Here is a 21,548-nt window from a genome sequence, read left to right on the forward strand (position 1 = left end):
GTCCTCCAAGACCACGAAACATTCCTTTCATGCAAATGTGTCCTGTAGCCACCGGCCCTGCAAGAGCCCATCTATCCGATCATGTTTGTTACCAGCAAACGAATTAGCTCAGCTCATTAGCGGCCCTGTGGATCAACTGCTGTAAGTAGCAGCGTGGCCAGGCTCTGCCCCACCCAAAGCCTATCTGCACATCCCCCGTATGTGACAAAAGGGTCATCTAACCCTTTTGGTTGGCACACCCAGAGCCGGTCCCGGCAAGCGAAGAGCGCCGTCCAGCTCTCTTGGCAGACCCAGACTGAGCAGTAAAATAATATATGAATAAATAGTTGGGTTGTCCGACCATGTTTGCACACCCAAAGCCGGGCTCTGCCCCATCGCCCGGCTTCAGAGGGCAGAGGTCATCTGGTTTTCAACCTGAGCATCTTTGTTTGAAGTTTTTCAGCAAGTCTAGTTAGATGTTGGTGGTGAGTGACAGGTGAGTCTCCATGGCTTGTCTCAGACCCACCCAAAGCCTGTCTGGGCATCGCCCCATCGCCCGGCTTCAGATGGCAGAACTGATCTGTTTCCGGCAGCCCTGTGGATTAGTAGCACCAACCCTATTCATCTGATGGTGCTGCTGGTGTTGTTGGAAGTTGCAAGGAACCTCAGTTGCTTCCTGGGGGCAAAACCCTTTCCTTTGCAGGCAAATCTGATGTTGCTGAAGAAGACCAGAGTCTGCTCTGCTGCCTTTTGCCTCAGTGCTCCGATAGGGCAAGACACGCTACTTTGCTGCTGCCAACTACCTCAGTGCCTGATGTGGCCAAAAAAAGCCTCTTTTTTTCCTGCTGCCTTTTCCCTCAGTGTCTGATGGGGCCGAAAGAGTCTGCTTTCCTACTGGCAACTTCCTCAGTACCTGACGGAGCCATAAATTCTGCTGTGCTGCCAAATACCTCCTTGCCTCCAATCCTCCTGAGGGCAAATTCTACTCGCTGGCAAATGTAATGCTGTGCTGAGCTGAAGACAAACTCGATGCCTCATGCATGCCTCTGCCAAAGGGTCCTCTCATTCTGCTGGGGCTAAATATAACCCCCTCAATGCCATGGGCTTCTGTACCATGTGGTAAACTCTCCTGAATAACTTGGAGCTCCAATATCCGATCTTCACCAAAGTTGGCAGGTGTGTTGGGGAAAGACATAGGAAGCTCTATTGTGATTCTGGAGTCTCTAAGTACCTGGGGGGGAGCTTTCCTTGGGATGTCCTCTTTGCAACTATATAACTTGGGAGTCCGTGATCTAATGTTCAGTAATCCTTCAGGCCTTGTAGAAACACATCTCAGGAAGCCTCTCTGCAAATTTGGTGTCTCTAGGTGGTCGGGGGCCAGTGTTATAGGCATGTAAAGTGCAGACAAATCGATGGTTCGATTTGTCAATGAATATTCCTATATTCATATTTGTTGATTCGTTAACCGTGATGAATAACGGATCAAAACAAATTGCGATTTTTTAAAATTCGTCCCCATGTCTAGTGTTTGGCCAGAGATTACATGTCACAGGGGGGCTGGTGACAGCAAAGGCTACCCACACAGATACAACGGCAAGTGGCATTGACAAAAAAAAATCTGCCAAAGGAAGAAAGCGACATCTGAGCACTGTAGGGAATGTGATTTCATTCAAACAGCCATACATTGAGAATGTCTAAGGGTGCAGCTAGTTGATCTGCGTAGAGCATATTCAGAGCGCCTTTGAACCTTCCGTTGAAGACAGCAAACCTTCCTTAACTGAAAAGCAGAAGCTCTTTCTCTAAAGCTAGAGCTCCTCCCAATGTGTGAGACTCCAGCTGCCCTGATGCTCCACTATTTGGGCATTTGAAACGTGGCTCCCTGTAGGGGGAGATGTTGCTCCATTCATTCCCCTGTTTCTACCAGCCCAGAGATGGAACTATCTGCACCTGTGCTGTGCAGTGAAGCCAAGCACCCTTCAGCCCAGCCAGGCACTTTTCTTCCGGCCCTTCCTGCTCATTCAGGCACGGAGATCAACCAAGAGTCAGCCCAACAGGGGTGCTCCAGAGGGTGCCGGGCTCTGCTGGTTCCTTTTCATTTGTGCATCGCTTGAAGGGTTAAATCAGGGTTGAATCTTGGAGGTTTGATGCCCTCCGTTTCCGGCTTTCTTTGCCTCCCTTTCGAACAATCTAGAGAGGCAGGGCTGGCCATTCGGCAGAGGAAGGAAACGGCCTCAGACGGCAGATATTATGTATCACCACAAGGGATGGGGACAAAGCACCGAAATGGTGCTTCTTCTTGATTCATGGGTCATCAACCTTGACCACCCATGAATTTCACCCCAGTGGCCTGACGAATCACGAATCAATTCGTAGGGCTATGTAATAAAAAAAAAGCCCCGGCCCCACAGCCTGCCGCCACCCCCTACCACTGCCGCTTCCCTTCCCAGCTGCCTCCTCCTGCTCTGTGGTGACTTCCCTGGAAACTCAAGCTAGACTGTGGTTCCAGATCCAGTTCCAGCAGCCTAGCTTTTGCAAGGAACAGAAAGGAGGGCTTCCCCTTCGGCAAGCCTGAACGAGGCAATTCCCCCTCCGTCTTTGCACAGACAGCAGCAGGGGTGGGGGAATCACTTCATTCAGGCTTCCCCGGCAGGCATAGAAACAAAACAGAAATGGGACCCCAGCGATCCCAGACCCTGCTCTCTTGGCAAAGACAAGTGGGAACCCTTTAATCCCACTTTTATCCCACTTTGATCAAATATGGGTGTCCAGGGGAGGAGGAAAGCTGTGCAGAGGGAGGCGGAGTCAAGTGTGCTCCTGCAGTCACGCACCTTAGAGAGAGAGATTTGTTTCAACCCAGAAGGGAAATTGGTTCTTTGCAGCCACCTATCCCTTCTGAGATATTTGCATACATAGAAAATCTTGGGTTTGGGGAAGGTTCAAAGGAGAGCTTCAAAGGTCTTCCACCTGTCTTTGTGCTAGAGAATTTGGAAACCCTCACCATGGTCAGGCCCTTGATGCTCATTGTGCTTCTGGCTTACTCTTGGGGTAGGAGAAAATTTTAGAAATGCTTCATTAAACACCCCTCCCCATTTTAATATTGATGCAGCCCCTTCAGGAAAAGTCCTCTTGTTGTCCTCTTCCTCCTTCTCTAACTTTTGTCACTGATTTGGGTTTCAGGTTGTGATGGGCAGTTCACGATGTCTCAGCCGCCGTCCGTCTCGGCCGCCATCCGAGAAACAGTCCAGATCCCCTGCAGGAGAAGCAGCGGGAGTGTCAGCAGCTACTACAACTCTTGGTACCAACAGAAGCCTGGCAGTGCCCCCATATTGCTAATATTTGGCGATGATGCTAGAGCCTCAGGGATCCCAGAGCGATTCTCCGGTTCCATTGACGAATCTGCCAACACGGCCACCTTAACCATCTCCAACGTTCAAGCAGAAGACGAGACCGACTATTACTGTTTATCTTATGACAGCAGCGAGCAGAGCACAGTGATGCAACCCCAGGGGGAAGTGAGACCAAAACCTCCCTCCAGCCGACACTGGGCTTCACTTGGCATCATCTGTACTTGAAGCTCTGAGGTCATCCACAGTTCCCCACAGGGATGAATGGGGCAGGGGAGTGCCCCAATTTTGGGGGGTGAGGCAGCCATCTGTCTCCATGCAAGAGCTATCCAGGGAAAGAGTAAAAAAGATATGATAGTGGCTTGACTTGATCTCACTCTCTTTTCTGTGAAGCCATCAACCTCCCTCAGCGTCTCTGCTCCTGAGTCTACTGGTAAGATTTTTCTGCATTTCAGGTGGGAGTTTGTTCAGCATCTCCTGGTCTCCTCTCCACTGGAAAGACCCTCAGGCGCCATCAAAAGCGAGGTGGCAATGAAAGCCATGAAAGATGGAGGCTCAAGCCCAAATAGGGCATACAATTTACATTTTAAATGACTTTTCCCGAGAAGCACATAGGAATCCAATAGCTTGGGGTTACATTTCTACAGGAAGGAGCTCTGGGAACAAGCCTCTCTCTCTCTCTCTGTCCTGCCTCTCTTTCTGCCAGGCCAGGATGGGGAGGGGGTGGGTTTGCCTTTCCAATTTGAGATCCCCTTCCCTAGGAGTGGAAGCAACAGGAGGAGATTCCTAACGCCTTCTCTAAATTCCCTGCCTTTGTGTTGGGGGGCAGGATTGGAAACGGAAATATCTGTGGATCCTGCAGGAACCAGGAAAAAATGACAAACCAGGCTAGTTCTTGGTTTGGTTCTTGAACCAGCTTAGGGATCCAGTTTTGCTGAAGCAAAATGGAGCATTGGACTTCTCCCCCTCCTTTCCTCTTTGTTCTCCTCTGGCCATATGGGATGCCTGCCCACCCCCTTCCCACTGCCCCCATCACCTGTCTCCTCCCTTCCTGCTCCTGCTGCCTCCTCCTCCTCCAACGCAGCCATCCTGAGAGGCCACAGGCCCAGCTTCCCTGCCAGGAGCAGGATTTGCTGCCTCTGAGCAGGTGCCTGCCTATCAGTCTGTGGCTTCTTTTAGGAAGTCAGACCATCTCATCTTTGGTCTTCCTCTTTTCCTGGTGCCTGCCACCTTTCCCAGCATTCTCTTGGGCTTTGTCTCCTGGTTGGTCGCTGGAAAGTTAAAGTAACTTCTTTGTCTGAGGCAACCCCACAGCTGGACATATAATAGAGCAATTTGAGAAAACATCCATTCCCCTCAATAGCGAGTTGGACCCTAAAAATTACAATGGTGCCCCACATTACAACAATCCTGCTTGATGACAAAATTGCTTGACGATGCCTTTTTATGATCACTATAGCAATCGCAAAACGATAGTTCCAATGGGGCTTTTTCGCTGTACGACAATCAGGATCCTGCTTCGCGAACCAATTGTTCGCATTATGATGATTAAACAGCTGATCGGCAGTTCACAAAATGGCTCCCCGCTGTTTTGCTGACCTATTTTCGCAAGACAGGGACCGCAAAATGGCCGCCCTATGGAGGATCGTCACTGCACAAGCAGGTATTTCCCCCATTGGAACACATTGACCGGTTTTCTATACATTCCAGTGGGTTTTCTTTCACATGACAACGATTTCGCTGTACAGCGATTTTGCTGGAACGGTTTATCGTTGTCATGCAGGGCACCACTGTACTTTTAAAAGAGGTGGAGCTATACAAGGGAAGCTGTTGCAAGTTGAGTTGCTGAGGTTGACAGAACCTCCATGAAGTGCCAGAGGATGGTCTGGCCCAACATGAAGCCTCAAGTTCAAGAGAGCAAATCTTCCTGAAACCCAAAGAACATACAAGAGCTTCAGAAGAGGAGCTGTGTTTGTCTCGGCTTGCATATCAGGCAAAAAGAAAAGAAAGAAAATACAAAATAAAGAAGACACAAACATTCTGGCATCTTAAAGACCAACTGCTAGATTTTAATGTGAGCTTTCGTGGACGAGTCCACTTCCGCAGAAAGCACACGAACTTTCTCTGCCTCTGGAGCCACTCCTGATGTGTTGGACTAAACTCTGTTTATGCTCTGCCCTTTGTGTGTGAGAAATGTGGCACATGGTGTCTCCTCTCTTCTCTTTGGCCTCTAGGAGGAGATATTGCTCCACTCATTTCCCTCTATCTAATCATCATCATTCTGTGCTGTTCTCAGAGTTTTCTAGGGAGAGGACTAGTCAGAAGTGGTTTCCAATTCCCTTTTTCTAAGAGCATCCTGGCACTGAGCTGCTTGCCCAAGGCCACACAGGCTGGCTTTTCTCAAAGAAGACCCAGTGGGGGAATCGAACTCCCAACCTCTGGCTCCGCAGCCAGAAATCTAAGCCCCTGAGGTATCCAGCCAGCTGAACCCTCCATTCGATCGACCTCAGATGGAAAGAGCTGCACCTGTGCTGTGCAGTGAAGCTGGACGTTCTTGTGGGGAGATGCCGCCTCCTGGCCCTTTCTGCTCACTCAGGCACAGAGATCAAGATGGATCACTCCCAACGAGTGTGAACCAGAGGGAGCCTGACTCCGCTGGTGTGTCCCCACTCCTTTTTTTTTCAGTTCTCCCTTGTAGAGTAAAACGTGGGAGGATAAAGCCCCCCACCCCCCTCCTAATTTCCAACTCACCCGGACTGCCTTTGACAGAAGGAAGAGAGGCTGGTGAGAAGTCAATGGCTTCAGACAGCTGCCATGGAGATCTTTGCAGATCACTGCTCTCTCTATCACTTCTGTCCAGTTTATTTTTTTTAATGAATGTCTGTAATTATCAGTAAATGATTATCTTTTTCATGGATTAGCCAAGGAAGCCCAGAACGACTGGACACAATTTTCTGTTTTGCATGTCTGCATGGTTGAAGTAGGGGAATCCAACAACACGTTTAGCCTCAATGAGAAGAAGAGAGCAATGTTGTACGTGAAGGGGCTTGCGTGGCACACCTTGAGTCATCAACTCCCGGGAAGGGTTCTGTCCAGAGAACACATGCTCTCAAAAGCAGCCAAAGTGGTTCAGATCCACGTACGCAGCCCTTTAATATGAACATTTCTCCTCTGGCTTGGGGACGGCTGACCCTACCACTACCTCCACCAGCAGAGCATAAGGGGCATGGGACTCCTTAATACGAGTGTGAATGTCCCAGCCAATGAGCAAGGATCTGGTTTCCACCAAGGGTCTTTTCTGGGACCTTTTGGAGAGAGACCAGAAGAGCAACTACCCAGATCCAAACATCACGGGTGGCCTTTCCATCTGGTTATGTTACTGATATGCAGTCCAGGTGGAAAATGTGCCATATTATTTCTCTGCATCATCTACATGCTTTATTTTCGTGTAATTCCTAGCTGAACTGTTTATTCAATTTTACTAAAAAATCAAATAAGCTCCACTTCATCTCTCCTGCCCCGTCAGATACCTTTGTTCAAGTCACCTTTACTTAACCAGAATCAGCACCCGGATGGACAGATGGACGGACGGACGGACGGACGGATGGATAGAGGTTCTTACAGAGCTAAAAGGCACGGAATACATTTGCATGAAGCAGCTGTTCTTCTGTCCTGGAGGATTTAAGACAGGAGCTCAAGTTCTCCACCTAGCTGCTGTTCTGAAACAAAGTCAGAGGCCTCCAGAGAGCTCCCCCATGGCCTGGCTGCTGTTTCTTCTTATGTTTCTCAGCCACTGCTCAAGGAAGGCCAGGCAGACTGAACTTTGCACGGGCCAGCTGGACAGCTCCCTGCATGCTCTGTTTCTCGTACGAACACAGTACCCTTGTGATATATGAAGACACAGAAAGTACACTAATTTAATGTCTTGTTTCTTTTCCTTTTTCTCATTTTTTCTTCTGTAGGGGCCAGTTCACAGCATGCCCTGACCCAGTCAGCCTCAGAAGCTGTGTCCCCAGGACAGATGGCTAAATTCTCCTGCACTAGAAGTGGTGGCGGGAGCTGGGATAATATCCACTGGTTTCAGCAGAAACCTGGACAAAGTCCTCGTTTTTTATTCTACGGTACAGCCACCTGAGGCCAGGGCGTCCCAGACCAGTTCACCAGCTCCTATTCTGGGAACACTGGCTTTTTAACAATCTCTAACATCCAGAGAGACTGATAATTGGGATCCTCTGGTGAGGAACTGAGACAAAAACCTTCACACTTAATCTCCATGCTCGGAATACTTGAATCCCTGAAGACCACAGTCAGTCCCAAATGTGATTCTTCTGTTCTTGAAAATAATGTAGAAGAAAACAAGAGGATGTTCTTAGAGGAAAGAACTCAGGCAGAAAGACCTCACAGATTTTGCCACTGAAGAAGGGGTCTACTCTGTGTGACCCTCCATTCTGGTGAAAATGGATCCTCTCAGCTCTTCACCTCCCCTCCCCTTCGTTACTGTCTGTCCAGTCTTCATTTAGGTCCTCCAGTTTGTTGCCACCAAAGTTTACTTCCTGTTTCTCCTCACACAATGTAGCTGCTAATTACGTTTAAATGGGAGGCGGACCCTGTCATTCAATCTGCGAGATGGGAAGGTCTTTTAAACTTTATAATAATATCATCATCCCTGGGGATATTCCTACAGCAAGGACCACCAACCCCCAGTTTTTGGCCTTGATCTTCTGCATGCCCCCCCACATGCACTTCCCTGCACATGCCCACACGTATGCACAGCCAGCCCACCCACATGGATGGGTGCCCCACCCACCCATGCGTGCCCACAAGCACCTCCCACGCACCCACAAGCATGCCCCGCCCATCCGCAGATGCACATGAGCATGCCCTGTGACCACACCCCACCCACCCACGAGCGTGGGGGAGTGCACCATCCCCCACACGTGGACACCACACCCCCAGCAGGTCCGCAGTTCGAAAAATGTTGGGGAGCACTGTCTTAGAGGAAAGAAATCAGCAAGAAAGACTGCAGATTTTACTTCTATTGAGTCCAGTGAGATGGGTTTTCAACATACTTATATATTTTTATCACAGTTATTTTTTCTCTCTCTGGATTCTTGCCTGTCATTTTTCTTCTCCAGAATGGCAAGGTTCAGATTTTGTGCAGTATGTCCAGGACAGTTACAATTATTTGAAATAGGTTTCTGCCATTCCTGATTGGCTAAGATGTGTCCATTATTTATTGTGTACGGGGAATTATCCTCTTTGCCCTACAGAGAATGCAGAGGGGTATTGTTCGCAAAAGATGGTGCAGACAACATTGGCAGAGGAACAGGTTAAAAAAATGCCCTTTGTGTTGTGTTTGATATTTTTAGATTCAGTAAACATATTTCAAGGATAAATGTGAAAGCAGAGCTGGCATCTGGGTTTGTAACAGGGTTTTGTCCTTCTCTCTTTGTAGCCTTCTCATAAGTGTCTAGTTGGCCCCGGATCCAAATTTTGAACCATCACAGGCACCGGGCAAGCTGATACAGACACATCTGTTAAGGGGAGGAAGAGCCCATTTTAATGATTTTAACGTTTATATACTCAATAAATAGAAACACTGTTGCATGCATATATCTGTGTGCATATCATAACCACCATCATATTAGAACTACGGGGATGGACAGTACCCTGTGGAAAATAAAGAAAAGAATAAGAAAATTAGAGATTGATCTGCTTCCCATGGGGAAAAAAGAGCAGCTTAGAAAATATTCGGAAGAAGAGAGTTAATTGCACGAGGTGCTGAATTGCTATCCTGGTAACACTATAAGAAACCCTCAAGGGGAAAATCTCAGCAGGGACAAACACCAGCTTTTGAGTTTGCCTCAAGGTCTATCAAGGTCCCCAGGGCTCTTAGGAAGGTGTTCAATCATCTGAACTTTTGAGCTGAAAAACCTCGGCTCTCACCCATTTCAAAGGAACACCTGCAGAGAACCTCTGAGGGTTGATTCATATCATAGGATGGCAAAGGTAGTGAGTGTAAGGCCTGAAATAATGTGGTTTGCAGATTTGGGGCAAAAATATGGAGGGTCCTGATGTGGTGTGTGGCCCAAAAACTTGCAGAGCTTCTACTTTGAGCCCCATCTTCTTCTCTGGCCTTCTTTATGTGGTGCTGAGTTCTCCCTCCATGGCCATTCCCAGGCTAAACAGGGATGATGAATCCCAATACTTCTTCAAGAAGCCCTTCCTGGAGGATACTCAGGGCTGCCCCATTTCTTCTTGATGTGATGTCAAAAATTTCTGCAAGAGACTTGATGATCTATGGTGGCCAATGAGTGGAAAATTAATTTGCATAAAGGGGTCATTTTCCAGTTCTCTGTATTTTTAAGGAAGGAGCAAAACAAGATGCCAGGCAGAGTTTTCAGCTTCAGGAATTGAGACATTCTTTCGACTCATCAGGATGGCCTGGCTTCTGCTTTTCTTTCCACTTCTCGGCTCCTTTGCAGGTAACGAAGTGAAGAGCTAACTTTATGAGAATTTAAAAGTCAAGAAAGAAATTAACAAAAGTATAACAGTTTGCAGATATTCACACTCAAGATGATCAGGTGTAATTTTGCCTCCTCTCTTTGTTTTTTTGTCAAGGTGTCGATTCACAGCCAACACTGACTCAAACTGCCTCACAATCGGGCCTCCGAGACAAACGACTACCCTTAACTGCTTGAAAGGCAGTGGCAGCTGGAGTGGCACTGTTTACTGGCTTCAACAGAAACCCGGGCAGGCCCCCCGTTTTGTCCACTGCAATGGCTGCAGCAGAGGAGAAGGGATCCCCAACCGCTTCACTGCCTCTGCTTCAGGGAACACAGGCTCTCTCGCCATCACTAATGTTGAGATGGGAGACGAGGCCGTTTATTACTGCTATGTCTGGTCTAGCAGTCCTAGCGTGTTCCACGGTGGTACAGCCTGATGGGGAACGGAGACAAAAACCTTCAAGCTTCCTGTTGCAAAAGAAGACAGTTTAAGACTTGAATCACTTCATTGCCTCTTAATGGGATGTTTCTATTTTTGACAAAAGGGCAAATTTCTCAAGCAGTTCAAACCTGCTTATGGCTGAAAAATGGTCCCCGATAGCATGGGTCCATTTCCTTCATGGCAAAACGGAGGCTTCCATTCATGATGGAGATCTTTCTTCCCCCACAAACAGAAGCAGCTTTCCTTTGGTGTCCAGCTGCAATCCACTAAAAGGAGGGTGACCTTAAAATTGTGTTCTGTTCCTGGGCTTCCTGCAGGAGCAACTGGTTGACCACGGTGGCAACTGAAATACTGGACTGAGCAGGCCTTTGGCTTAATCCAGCAGGGCCTTCTCCTCTTCTCTTGTACCAATAACTGGGTAGAATCTGGGGTTGGACTTTCTTCCCTTCTTCAACACATGCAGTGGCTGAGACGAATCTTCAGCGCTCTCTTCCTCTTTCAAGAGCCTGGCAGGATGGCACCAGCGTAACCTTCTGCCAGACAACCTTTTCCATTTAATGGGAACATATCTGAGAATCGTTCGGCATTCCCTGATGTGCTGCTAGGCAGCCAGAAAAGAGCACCTAGACCCACTCCTGGAGGATTCAGCCCAGTCCAAAACAACAGGACTCCATTCATGGTGCCATAGATCCTGCTGAGGTGGAATTGCCCCCAATGGCGTGGTTTCTATGTGAAAATGACCTTTTTGTGTTCCTCAGCAGAGTCTTGCCAGTGTGGGAGCTTTGCAGGAACTGAGTAAAATTCCCTGCCCCGTTGTGAGCAAGGATTGAAACTGGGCTCCTCCCATCCTCATCTGGATAGAAAAGACATTTTATGATTGATACCCTATGCTAGTTGGAGCTTAAAGGTGCCCCTGCTTCTGCCTTTGATCTGTAAGATGAGCTGTGCCTGGTAGATTGAGGCTGAAGGGTTGGGCTCTGCCCCTGGAGGGGTCCAAGGAAGTGGGTGGGAACTTGTGCCTTGTGCTGAAGACAGCAGACTTTCCTCAACCACAAAGCAGAAACACTTTCTCTAAACCTGAAGCCCCTCCCAATGTGTTGGACTCCAGCCGCTTTAATGCTCAGCTATTATGGGGTGTGAAATATGGCCCAGGATGCCTGCTGGCTTCCCTCTGTGCCTGTAGGGGGAGATGTTGCTCCGTTCATTCCCCTGTTTCTGCTGAGATGGAAAGACCTGCACCTGTGCTGTGCAGCGAAGCCAGGGGCTCTTCAGCCCAGCCGGACACTTTTCTTCCGGCCCTTCCTGCTCATTCAGGCACAGAGATCAACCACGAGTCGGCCCAACCTGGGTGCACCAGAGGGAGCCAAACTCCACTGGTTCCTTCTCATTTGTGCATCACTTGAAGGGCTGAACCAAGGGTAGGCCTTGGCGGCTTGCCTCCCTTTCGAAGGATGGAGAGAGGCAGGGCTGGCCATTTGGCAGAGCAAGGCAACAGCCTCAGACCGTGCATATTATTGGGGGTCTTTGTATATCACTCTAGAATGGTCTTTGTGTAGCCCTCGAGGATCCCTGTCCCCTTCTATTTCTTTAGCCAGGAATACAAAGCTCGGTTAATGACTTTCAATCAGGTGGATTAGTCAGGAGTCAGGACAGTCCAGAGGAGCTCCAAGCAATGTTCTGTTGTGAGCAAAGTCTGCCGCAAGGAGGACCCAGCTAATGGAATAAGGCCAGCATCTGATTGCAAGGTATATGAAGGGTTTTCAGGGCTTACCTTGCATCACCTACTCCTGGGAAGGGCTCCACGCAGAGATAGGGATGAACTGAACTATGGAGTCCAAACTCGGCTGTTTTGTGGTTTGGTCTGTTACTTAATTTGTTTAAGTTGTTTTCCGAAAAGAATTGATGGGACAAACTTTTTTGGACTTGGCACTTCATTTTGCTTCAGCAGAACGGATGCCTCCTCCTCCTCCTCCCTACTGCCCCCGTTGCCTCCCTTTCTGGTCCTGCTTGCTGCCTCCTCCAACAACAACACCGCCTTCCCAAGGCGAGTGAGGAGATACCACATTTGCATGAAGGGGCTGTTCTCTGGTCCTGCAGCGTTTAAAAGGAGGAGGTGGAGATTCTGTCCAGGTATCTTCCTGAAGCAAAGTCAGACGCCTCCGGAGAGAGCTCACCATGGCCTGGGCTGTGCTTTTTCTCGCCCTCCTCAGCTTCCTCTCAGGTAAGTCTCTAGAGAAGGAACATCCCACCTCACAGCTACACGCTGGTTTTCATCACGCGTTAGCCACAGATACTCAGCACATATACTTAATTCTTTTGTGGTATTTCAGAGAACAAAAAAATGTATCAGGCTCATGGTTTTTGCTTCTTCGCCTTCCCAAGGTATCCGTTCACAGCCGACAGTGACTCCGCCTGCCTCGGCCTCTGTGTCTCGAGGAGGAACTGTGACGATTTCCTGCACCAGAAGCAGTGCTGGGAGCTGGGATTCCGTCTTCTGGATGCAGCAGAGACCCAAGCAGCACCCTCGCTTTGTGCTCTACAGTTCAGGCACCCGGGGAGAAGGGATCCCGGATCGATTCACCAGCTCAGCCTCTGGGAACACTGGCTATTTAACCATAACTAATTCCCAGGCTGAAGATGAGGGACATTATTACTGTGCTGCCTGGTCTTATACTGGTAGTACTCAGTATCACCGTGGTTTATTCTGATGAGGAACCGAGACAAAAACCTTCAGAGCAAAGAAACTGAATTGCAACAGATGCTGCGACATCACTGACTCCTATCTCAAAATCCTCCTTTATTTTTAATTGGGGTATAAACTGATGTTTGTTGGCTCATCAATCATCAAGGGTCCAAACAGACAGCATCAAATGGCAAACAATAAGTGATTGGAATAAACCACAGGGGAGGGGGAGCTGTGCTTGACTGACATAAGAAGGCCTTTGCTGACATTCTTCTGCACTGACATGAATTCATTATGTACTTACAACAGATTTTAAAGAAACATTAATAGTTCTTTCATCCCTTATTAATGTTTGTCTTTGTTTTCATGCAAACACACTATCCCATTTCACCTATTTTAATTTGTAATGTGTTGGCTGTGATGACTGCTCAAATGCCTTTTTTCTGCCCCTGAACACAAGATGTGGGGCCACCAATCACATACTTCTGTCATAGAGGTCACCGTTGCTCCTCTTCTTCGGTCTTGCAGAATGACGTGAAGGAGGAGATGGCCCAGTAGGATTCTGGAGAATCCTTTTGTGGTCCTTCCTGCTCATTGGTATGGAGACCTTAAACCAGATGTCATGCACAGATGTCTAACATACGCACAAGAGAGCTCTCCCTTGAATCTTAGTTTAGTCCTTCTTTTTATAATAATTGCCAGCTCCCAGATCTTTGAAAGAAAAAGTCATGTCTTCCTCCATGGAAAGCTGTTTTTCAGAGGCAGGGGGATGGGTGTGCATGTCTTATTTTTTTATTATTTAAAGTCACCCCTGTGTTCATCAGGATGTAGCCCACTAAGATACTGTTTGATGCAACTTGAGGGGGAATTTCCACTCACCCGCCCCACAAGCTCTTTGCATGCTGATTAAAAACATTTGTACTCCAATAACCATGCCTAGATACTTTTGAAACTGCTTGGGAAAGATGGAATATGGAACCATCAAAAGCTCGCAATCTCCTTGATTTTTCCGGTGGTCTAATAAAGGTATTGCCTGGTTCTGCATTTGTATTGTCCACTAAGAGGGAATCATGTTTTCCTTGAGGACATCCAGCACCCACTTTTCCTAAACTGAAAGCACTTTCAGTGTTAATATTCACTCCTACATCACCTTCATTTTTCATGTCAGAAAAGTCTGGGCAAATGTGAAGATTTTCACCAGGATTGAGGAAAAATCTTTGTTGTCCTTTCTGGTGAGAAGAGGAACTAGTTGTTCATCACCCTTACTTCTTAGGATGAGATGAGTTACCATTTATACCATTTATACATTTTGTTTTATGAATGTGGAATATTGTGCTTCCTGTATCCATAATTTGGATGCCAGGAACTGTCCCAGTATTGATGCACAATGTCATTCCCATGTTGCCAGCAGGAAGGAGGATGCTAAACTTTACGTAGCAAAAGGCAGATGTATGTTGATAGCACCAATAGCAGCAGTCAAGACGATCTACAGGGTAACCTCTTGTGTTTACAAACTTTCACAATTTCTTTGTATTTGGGTGAAAATTGTTTGAAATGTTTGCTTTGTGGAAAGTGTTGAAATGTTTGCTTTATTTTGGGGTGAGAAGTGGATGAAAAAAAGATTTCGCTTCTGAGATTTCCCCTTGCTCGGTGTCATGTTCTGAATGGTAGTGAGCACAAGAGGGTATCTTATAGACCATCTTGACTGCTCTCATAGGTGTTGTCAACATCCATGCTGCACTTTGCCATGGAAATCTTGGCTTCCTTTTTTCCTCCTAGCCACATAGGTATGATATTGTGCAGCAATATAAGGGCATTTCCTGCTGTTTTATATCATGGATACAGGAAGCAGAATATTCCACATGTATGAACTGGAGATTGGTTCAAAATTGGGAAAGGAGTACGACAAGGCTGTATATTGTCCCCCTGCTTATTCAACTTATATGCAGAATACATCATGCGGAAGGCTGGACTGGAGGAATCCCAAGCTGGAATTAAGATTGCCGGAAGAAATATCAACAACCTCACATATGCAGATGATACCACTCTGATGGCAGAAAGTGAGGAGGAATTAAGGAACCTTGTAATGAGGGTGAAAGAGGAGAGCTCAAAAAATGGTCTGAAGCTCAACATCAAAAAAACTAAGATCATGACCACTGGTCCCATCACGTCCTGGCAAATAGAAGGAGAAGATATAGAGGCAGTGACAGATTTTACTTTCCTGGGCTCCATGATCACTGCAGATGGTGACAGCAGCCACGAAGTTAAAAGACGCCTTCTTCTTGGGAGGAAAGCGATGACAAACCTCGACAGCATCTTAAAAAGCAGAGACATCACCTTGCCAACAAAAGTCCGAATAGTCAAAGCTATGGTTTTTCCTGTAGTGATGTACGGAAGTGAGAGCTGGACCATAAAGAAGGCTGACCGCCGAAGAACTGATGCTTTTGAATTGTGGTGCTGGAGGAGACTCTTGAGAGTCCCCTGGACTGCAAGGAGAACAAACTTATCCATTCTAAAGGAAATCAAGCCTGTGTGCTCACTGGAAGGACAGACCCTGAAGTTGAGGCTCCAATACTTTGGCCATCTCATGAGAAGACACCTTGGAAAAGACTTTGATGTTAGGAAAGTGTGAAGGGAAGAGGAGAAGGGGACGACAGAGGATGAGATGGTTGGACAGTGTCATTGAAGCAACCAACATGAATTTGGCCCAGCTCCGGGAGGCAGTGGAAGACAGGAGGGCCTGGCGTGCTCTGGTCCATGGGGTCACAAAGAGTCGGACACGACTAAACGACTAAACAACAACAACAATGAACTGGAGATTAATGAATTGGAGTCTGATGGCGAATGTGATTTGACCATCACCAGTGCTCCACCTAATATAAGACATAAGACATAAGAAATTTATTTGTCATTGCGCTCACAAGTGGGTGCAACGAAATGAGGTGCTCTTCCCCAAGGTAAAACTGGACAACACTACAAAAAAAAGTTAAAATATACACAACTTTCACCATCCAAATATAGATACCCCGTTTTCTCTCAGCAATTAAAATCCACCAAAAACCTATGGCCCCACATTTAAACTCAATACTGCACTTGGGTAAAAACTGTTCTTGAATCTGCTTGTCCTTGCTTTCAATACCCTGAATCTCCTTCCTGATGGTAATAGTTTAAAGAGCTGATATCCCGGATGAGAGGAGTCTTTCAGTATGTTAGATATCTTCCTCTTACATCTGTTCTTATACAATTCTTCCAAAGAGGGGAGTGAACAGCCAACGATGTTTTGGGCCGTCTTAATCACCCTTTGAATTGCCTTTTTCTCTGCCACTGTGCAGCTCGTGAACCATACACAGAGACAGTAGGATAATATGCTCTCAATCGAACTCCGATAGAAGGTGATTAACAAACTCTCAGTCAATTGTTGCTTTCTAAGAATCCTTAGAAAATACAACCGTTGTTGTGCCTTCCTGATTAACGCAGCGGTGTTTGCACTCCAAGTCAGGTCATTTGTTATGATAGTCCCAAGAAACTTACATTCAACCACCTGTTCCACACAAACTCCATCTATATACAGTGGCTGAATGTCTGCTCTTTTTTTCCTATAGTCCACTATGAATTCCTTGGTTTTTTGGATGTTAAATAAAAGATTGTTTTTTTTGCACCAGCGGGATAGCTGTAATACCTCGTCCCGATACGCAGACTCATCATCCCCAGAGATAAGTCCTACTAGTGTAGTATCGTCTGCAAATTTGATAATCCTATTACTGGGATGGTTATTGGTGCAATCCGATGAATAAATGGAGAACAGTAGTGGACTAAGGACACAGCCTTGTGGAGTGCCAGTGCTGAGTATCTTGTCAGTAGAGATGTAGTCATTCAGTTTAACCCTTTGTGGACGATTTGTTAAAAAATCCAAAATCCACAGACAGATAGAATCTGGAAAATCAAGATCTTTAAGTTTGTCTATTAATCTATGGGGTATAATGGTGTTAAAAGCAGAGCTAAAGTCCGTGAACAGCATTCTTACATAATTCCCTTGTGTTTCCAAGTGGGATAAAGCCATATAAAGCACAGTATTGATCGCATCCTCGGTTGATCTATTTTCTTTATAAGCAAACTGAAGCCCATCAAAGGGATGAGGAAGGCAGGAGATAATATATTTCCGAACTAACTGCTCAAAGCACTTCATTAAGATTGAAGTTAGTGCCACCGGCCTGTAGTCATTCGGACTGTTTGTAGGCAACTTTTTAGGCAGTGGAACGATGACGGAAGCCTTGAGACAGACGGGAACTGCGCATAGTGTCAGGGATCTATTAAAAATTACAGTCCATATCCCGGCTAGCTGATCAGCACAGTCTTTTACCACCCGACCAGGAATTAAGTCGGGTCCAGCTGCTTTTCTGGAGTTAACCACTTTCATAGTCTGTCTCACATCCTGCTCATTCACAATGAAGGGGGGACTCTGCTGAGTAAATGATGGCAAACGAACAGTTTCAGTTTGATCGATCTCGAATCGAGCAAAAAAGTTGTTCAACTCCTCAGCCACCTCCACACCTCCGCCTGAGGAAACCTTTTTTGCTTTGTAGTTTGTTAGTTGTTGAACCCCCTGCCAAACTTGCCTCATGTTATTGCTGAGAAAGCAGTCTTCAATTCTCCTCTTGTATTCGGCCTTAGCTTGCTTAATGCCTCTCCTCAAATTCGTTCTTGCTGCACTGTAGTCTAGATCATCCCCAGACTTAAAAGCCTTATTTCTAGCATACAACAGGCGTCTAACCTTCCCGGTCATCCAAGGTTTTTGGTTGGGATAAACCCGGATACGTTTATCCACTGTGACCGTGTCAATACAGTGTGCCATATACCCTAACACTGCAGCTGTATGTTCTTCCAGATCAGGATGGTCAAAAATTTCCCAATTTGTTTGTTCAAAACAGTCCTTTAACTGCTCCATTGCTCCCTCCGGCCAGCTTTTATACTCAGTGGAGTGGAGTGGAGTGGAGAGAGTGATGAACTAGGATTTTGGGAGCCTGGCTTTGAATCCTCCCTCAGCCATGAAAACTTAGTGGGGTTTCCAAATGTAAAAATACCTGATACATACCTTAATAGACCACTAAAAAATAATCATACAATAATTGAGCTTTCATATACTAAAATACCACTTCATAAGGTTTCTCCCCGGAGGATGCCTCCTCCTCCTCCACCACTGTCTTCCCATCCGGGAGCCAGATCTGCTCTCTCCGCACATGTGCCCGCCTCAGCTGATTGACCAGCTCCTGTGCATTTACAGCAGGCCTGGATGTGAGGAAGGGAGCTGCACCGTTGCCTCTGAAGATGGTGGCAATGGAAGAGGAAGAAAAAGGAGGCAGCAGGGCCAGGTAGGGAGTTGATGGTGGGAGTAGGAAAGGGGGGTGGCAGAGAGGGTGGAGGCCTTGGGTTCCCCTCCACCAAGGTATAAACCAGAAAAAGAAGACCTGAATCTGTTCATTTTTCTGGGGTTTGAGGGTTCTTTGTGGGTAGCAAACTGCACTGATTTGTTGTTTTTCCAGTTTGCGCCCATTGTGTTGTCCTGAAAGCAAACATACAATAAAGTAGCAGTAATGGTTCAGATCCACTTCCATAACCCTATAAATGGAGGGTTTGGCCTTCCTCTTGGTGAGGGCTGGCTCTACCAGTGGGCAGAGTGAGGTGAGCACCTTGGCCAACAGTCCCTGAGGGGCATGGAATTCCATAGAGTGAGCTTCCTTGCCAGTGAGCAAGTAGCTGATGTGCATGAAGGGTTTCCTCTGAATCCCTGGGTCTTTGAGGGAGATGCTGGAAGATGGCAGCTCAGTCCGTTTTGCCTCTGGAAACTGGGCCCATACCCTATGGGGTGGTCTTTACTTCTTAGTTGAATTGCTGACCTTCAGTCCGGGTGAAAACTGTACCATAATGTTTCTCTCTTTCTATGGAAACTGCTTTCTCTGCATTCTCTGAATCTTTTTTTTCCTGTTTGGTTCCTAGTTTAACTGTTTATATAGTTTTCCTGAGAAATAAGAGGAGCTACAATTTAAGGCTTCGTCTTCCCTCCCATCTCAGGCACCCAGTTCATCCTGGTGCCAGAATCTGCATCAGCAACTCTGGGAGGCTTAAGTTCCGCTCCCTTGTGCGAGGAGTGGTGGCTTTTGCCTTGGAGATTTTGGCTGGCTTTAGCAGGAGGGAGGGAGGAGCCCAAGATTCCCCTTGTGGCATACTGTAATTTGAAGGCCAACAAGACTGATGTTGGACCCGAGGTCTCTGGTGATTCCTCCACTTCAGCAAAAGTCACCAATAAACTTGCCTCCTTGACCATCACCAACGTCCAGGCAGAAGGTGAGGCAATGCACCCCTGTTACCCAACTAACTCCAGGGCAGCCGCTTTCAGTTGCCCACAGTGAGAAATGCATAAAGTCATAAAATCACAAGAGGATCCCATAAAAAATCTCCTCCAAGAGGAGGAAGAACGACCATTGCTGGTGGTGACAGCATGGCTGGGATCAGCTGCGCCAGCGCTGTCCGGGGGAAGGGGGTCTGGTGGATACAGATGGGTGGGAGTTGTTCTTAGTTCATATTGTGTCTAGAAATTTCCATACCTGCTACACTTCCATATGAATCTGATGGAAATCACTTGGCATGTAAGAAATTCAAGGATAAGGGCATCGAACTGGCAAAGGGCTTTGGGTGGGGTGAAGCTTCTCTACCTCCTCCTCTTCTCCTTTTCCTTTGGGCTCTGAAGGGTTTGGTTTTGGAGCCCTGCCCGTTCAGCCACTTTGTGATGCTAGGTTACGACTACAGAGACCGCAGCAATGGCAAGGGCAGGAGCAACAGCAACAAGGAAACTGGCAAAGCTCCCTCCCGCATGGGGGTAGAGAAACATATTGGATATGGCAGGTGACCTTCATTCTTCCTGTCCAGAGGAAGTGAATCAGAATGTAGCTCTTAAAATGGCCTTGTGAACTTGGCAAAGAATGCATAATGGGCTGCAGGTTCCAGTGTGAATATCATCATACGAGTTTGCAGATGTGTGAAGATTAAACAAGTTGTGCAATGCATTTGTATCATATACCTTTTTCAAAGTGTTGCATGAACAGCCCAAGCTGAGCAATGACTTTCACATTGTGATGAATAAGAATTTCACACTGAAATGTCAACGTATAAGGATGAGACGAGGGCCCCCTCTTCCTTGTTTTTGACAAATTTGAATTGCATCGCCTTCTCCAGAGACCTCTGACCTCACCTGCACTTCTGGTGGGAGGGATACGGGAGATGATACCTTTTCCCTGGGCCTTCCTTTCCCAGGGACTTCAGTCTTGCACAGACTTGTCACACAGAAGCCCACAGAGATCCAGTCACACCAAGAATGAGTTTTAAGTGTGCTTATGGAGCCTTCTTATTTGTGTCTGTTTGGCCCCTGGATCTAAGTCTGGCAGGCAAAAATATTGCACCTTCACAGGGACCGAGGCAGAGGACGGGGCACGTCTGACTCTTGGGACAGAGAAGGCATAACCCAGAGCAAGACACCGACAGGTCAACCTAATGCAGAAACATCTCTTTAGGGGAGGAGGGGGTTTTTTTTTAATTGCAACATTTATTTACTCAATAGATAGAAATATTGTTTACACACCTAGACAGTACTTGCCTGCAGATTGTCATCCTTGTTATTGTTGATGGCTCGAGAGCTGGACTGGAAATCAAAGAAGAAAAAAGTAGAAATTGGTCTACTTTGCATAGGGCAAAAAAAATAAATGAAACCAACCCTTAAAATGTATTGAGAAGACGCTAGTAAATAGCACAGAGGTGCAGAATTGTTAGGGTTTTGGCAACAGTAAAATACGCAGAGACACTTTACCAGTTCTTCTTGTGTTGCAAGACGGTTGTATTTACACGTATTTACAGTTATATACAGGCAGGTATCTTAACAGCACAACAGGAACTCTTTATACAAACTGGCAGCATGTGTGGCAGCAAGTGATAGTGGAGGAAGAGAAAGATACAAAGACACAGTCCACTTATATACATTTACATGGCATATTTTGTCCAATCAGAAAACAGATGACTTCATGCTTTGCACCTGGTCTTCTCCTGGTTTCAAGTCATTACATCATGTCCAGAGTGATTCAGCACTCTCACATCAGTGCACAATGGCAGCTCGTTAATGAAACACATATACAGGTTCAGGCTTATAAAATTTCTATACTCTGACACCGCTCCTAATTTTTTATGCCTGAACATAACACATTCCCAGCTCATTTACACATTTCTCATGTTTCTGTGTATCACTCTTTCTGTTTCAGCCATGTAGTGTTGTCTTGCATTACCTTTTATTGCACCATTTGTTTTATTCAAAACCCATATATTTTCTAACTTTCATTTAAACACATATTTGTTACCTGTAACCTCTGTGTTTTGTATGTACAGTGGTGCCTTGTACAACGAGTGCCCCGTTTAACGATGAATTCGCATAGTTCGCTTTTGCGATCTTATAACGATGTTGCCTATGGGGAAAAATCGCTTTGCAATGTTTTCCCCATAGGCACCATTTTCCCCCAGCTGAGCGGCGGGAGCCTCCGAAGGAGTGCTCCCGC

The 21,548-nt window shown here is 46.7% G+C and overlaps 1 protein-coding gene, 2 long non-coding RNA genes and 1 gene segment (V, D, J or C); all 4 read left to right on the forward strand.

Annotated features, from left to right (window-relative positions):
- Positions 1-11,542, forward strand: part of LOC140702718 (uncharacterized) — a 39,237-nt gene extending 27,695 nt beyond the window's left edge. The window contains exon 3 of the long non-coding RNA XR_013539191.1: positions 9,945-11,542. This is a non-coding gene — a long non-coding RNA (uncharacterized LOC140702718). The remainder of the gene's footprint in view (positions 1-9,944) is intronic.
- The window catches only part of LOC140702678 (Ig lambda-1 chain V regions MOPC 104E/RPC20/J558/S104), a 255,235-nt gene that overhangs the window by 161,668 nt on the left and 72,019 nt on the right, over positions 1-21,548 (forward strand). The gene's annotated exons all lie outside the window — the stretch shown is intronic.
- On the forward strand, positions 2,166-5,348 carry LOC144584763 (uncharacterized). Its single transcript, XR_013539189.1, has 2 exons — positions 2,166-3,024; positions 3,157-5,348. It is a non-coding gene; the product is annotated as an uncharacterized LOC144584763 (long non-coding RNA).
- LOC140702671 (immunoglobulin lambda variable 2-23-like) overlaps positions 12,381-21,548 on the forward strand; it is a 276,893-nt gene continuing 267,725 nt past the window's right edge. The window contains 1 exon segment of the V gene segment in view: positions 12,381-12,492. Within this exon segment, the coding sequence occupies positions 12,447-12,492 (46 nt within the window).

Source organism: Pogona vitticeps, chromosome 14 (genome assembly GCF_051106095.1).
Source record: "Pogona vitticeps strain Pit_001003342236 chromosome 14, PviZW2.1, whole genome shotgun sequence".
In the NCBI taxonomy this organism is placed as follows: domain Eukaryota; kingdom Metazoa; phylum Chordata; class Lepidosauria; order Squamata; family Agamidae; genus Pogona; species Pogona vitticeps.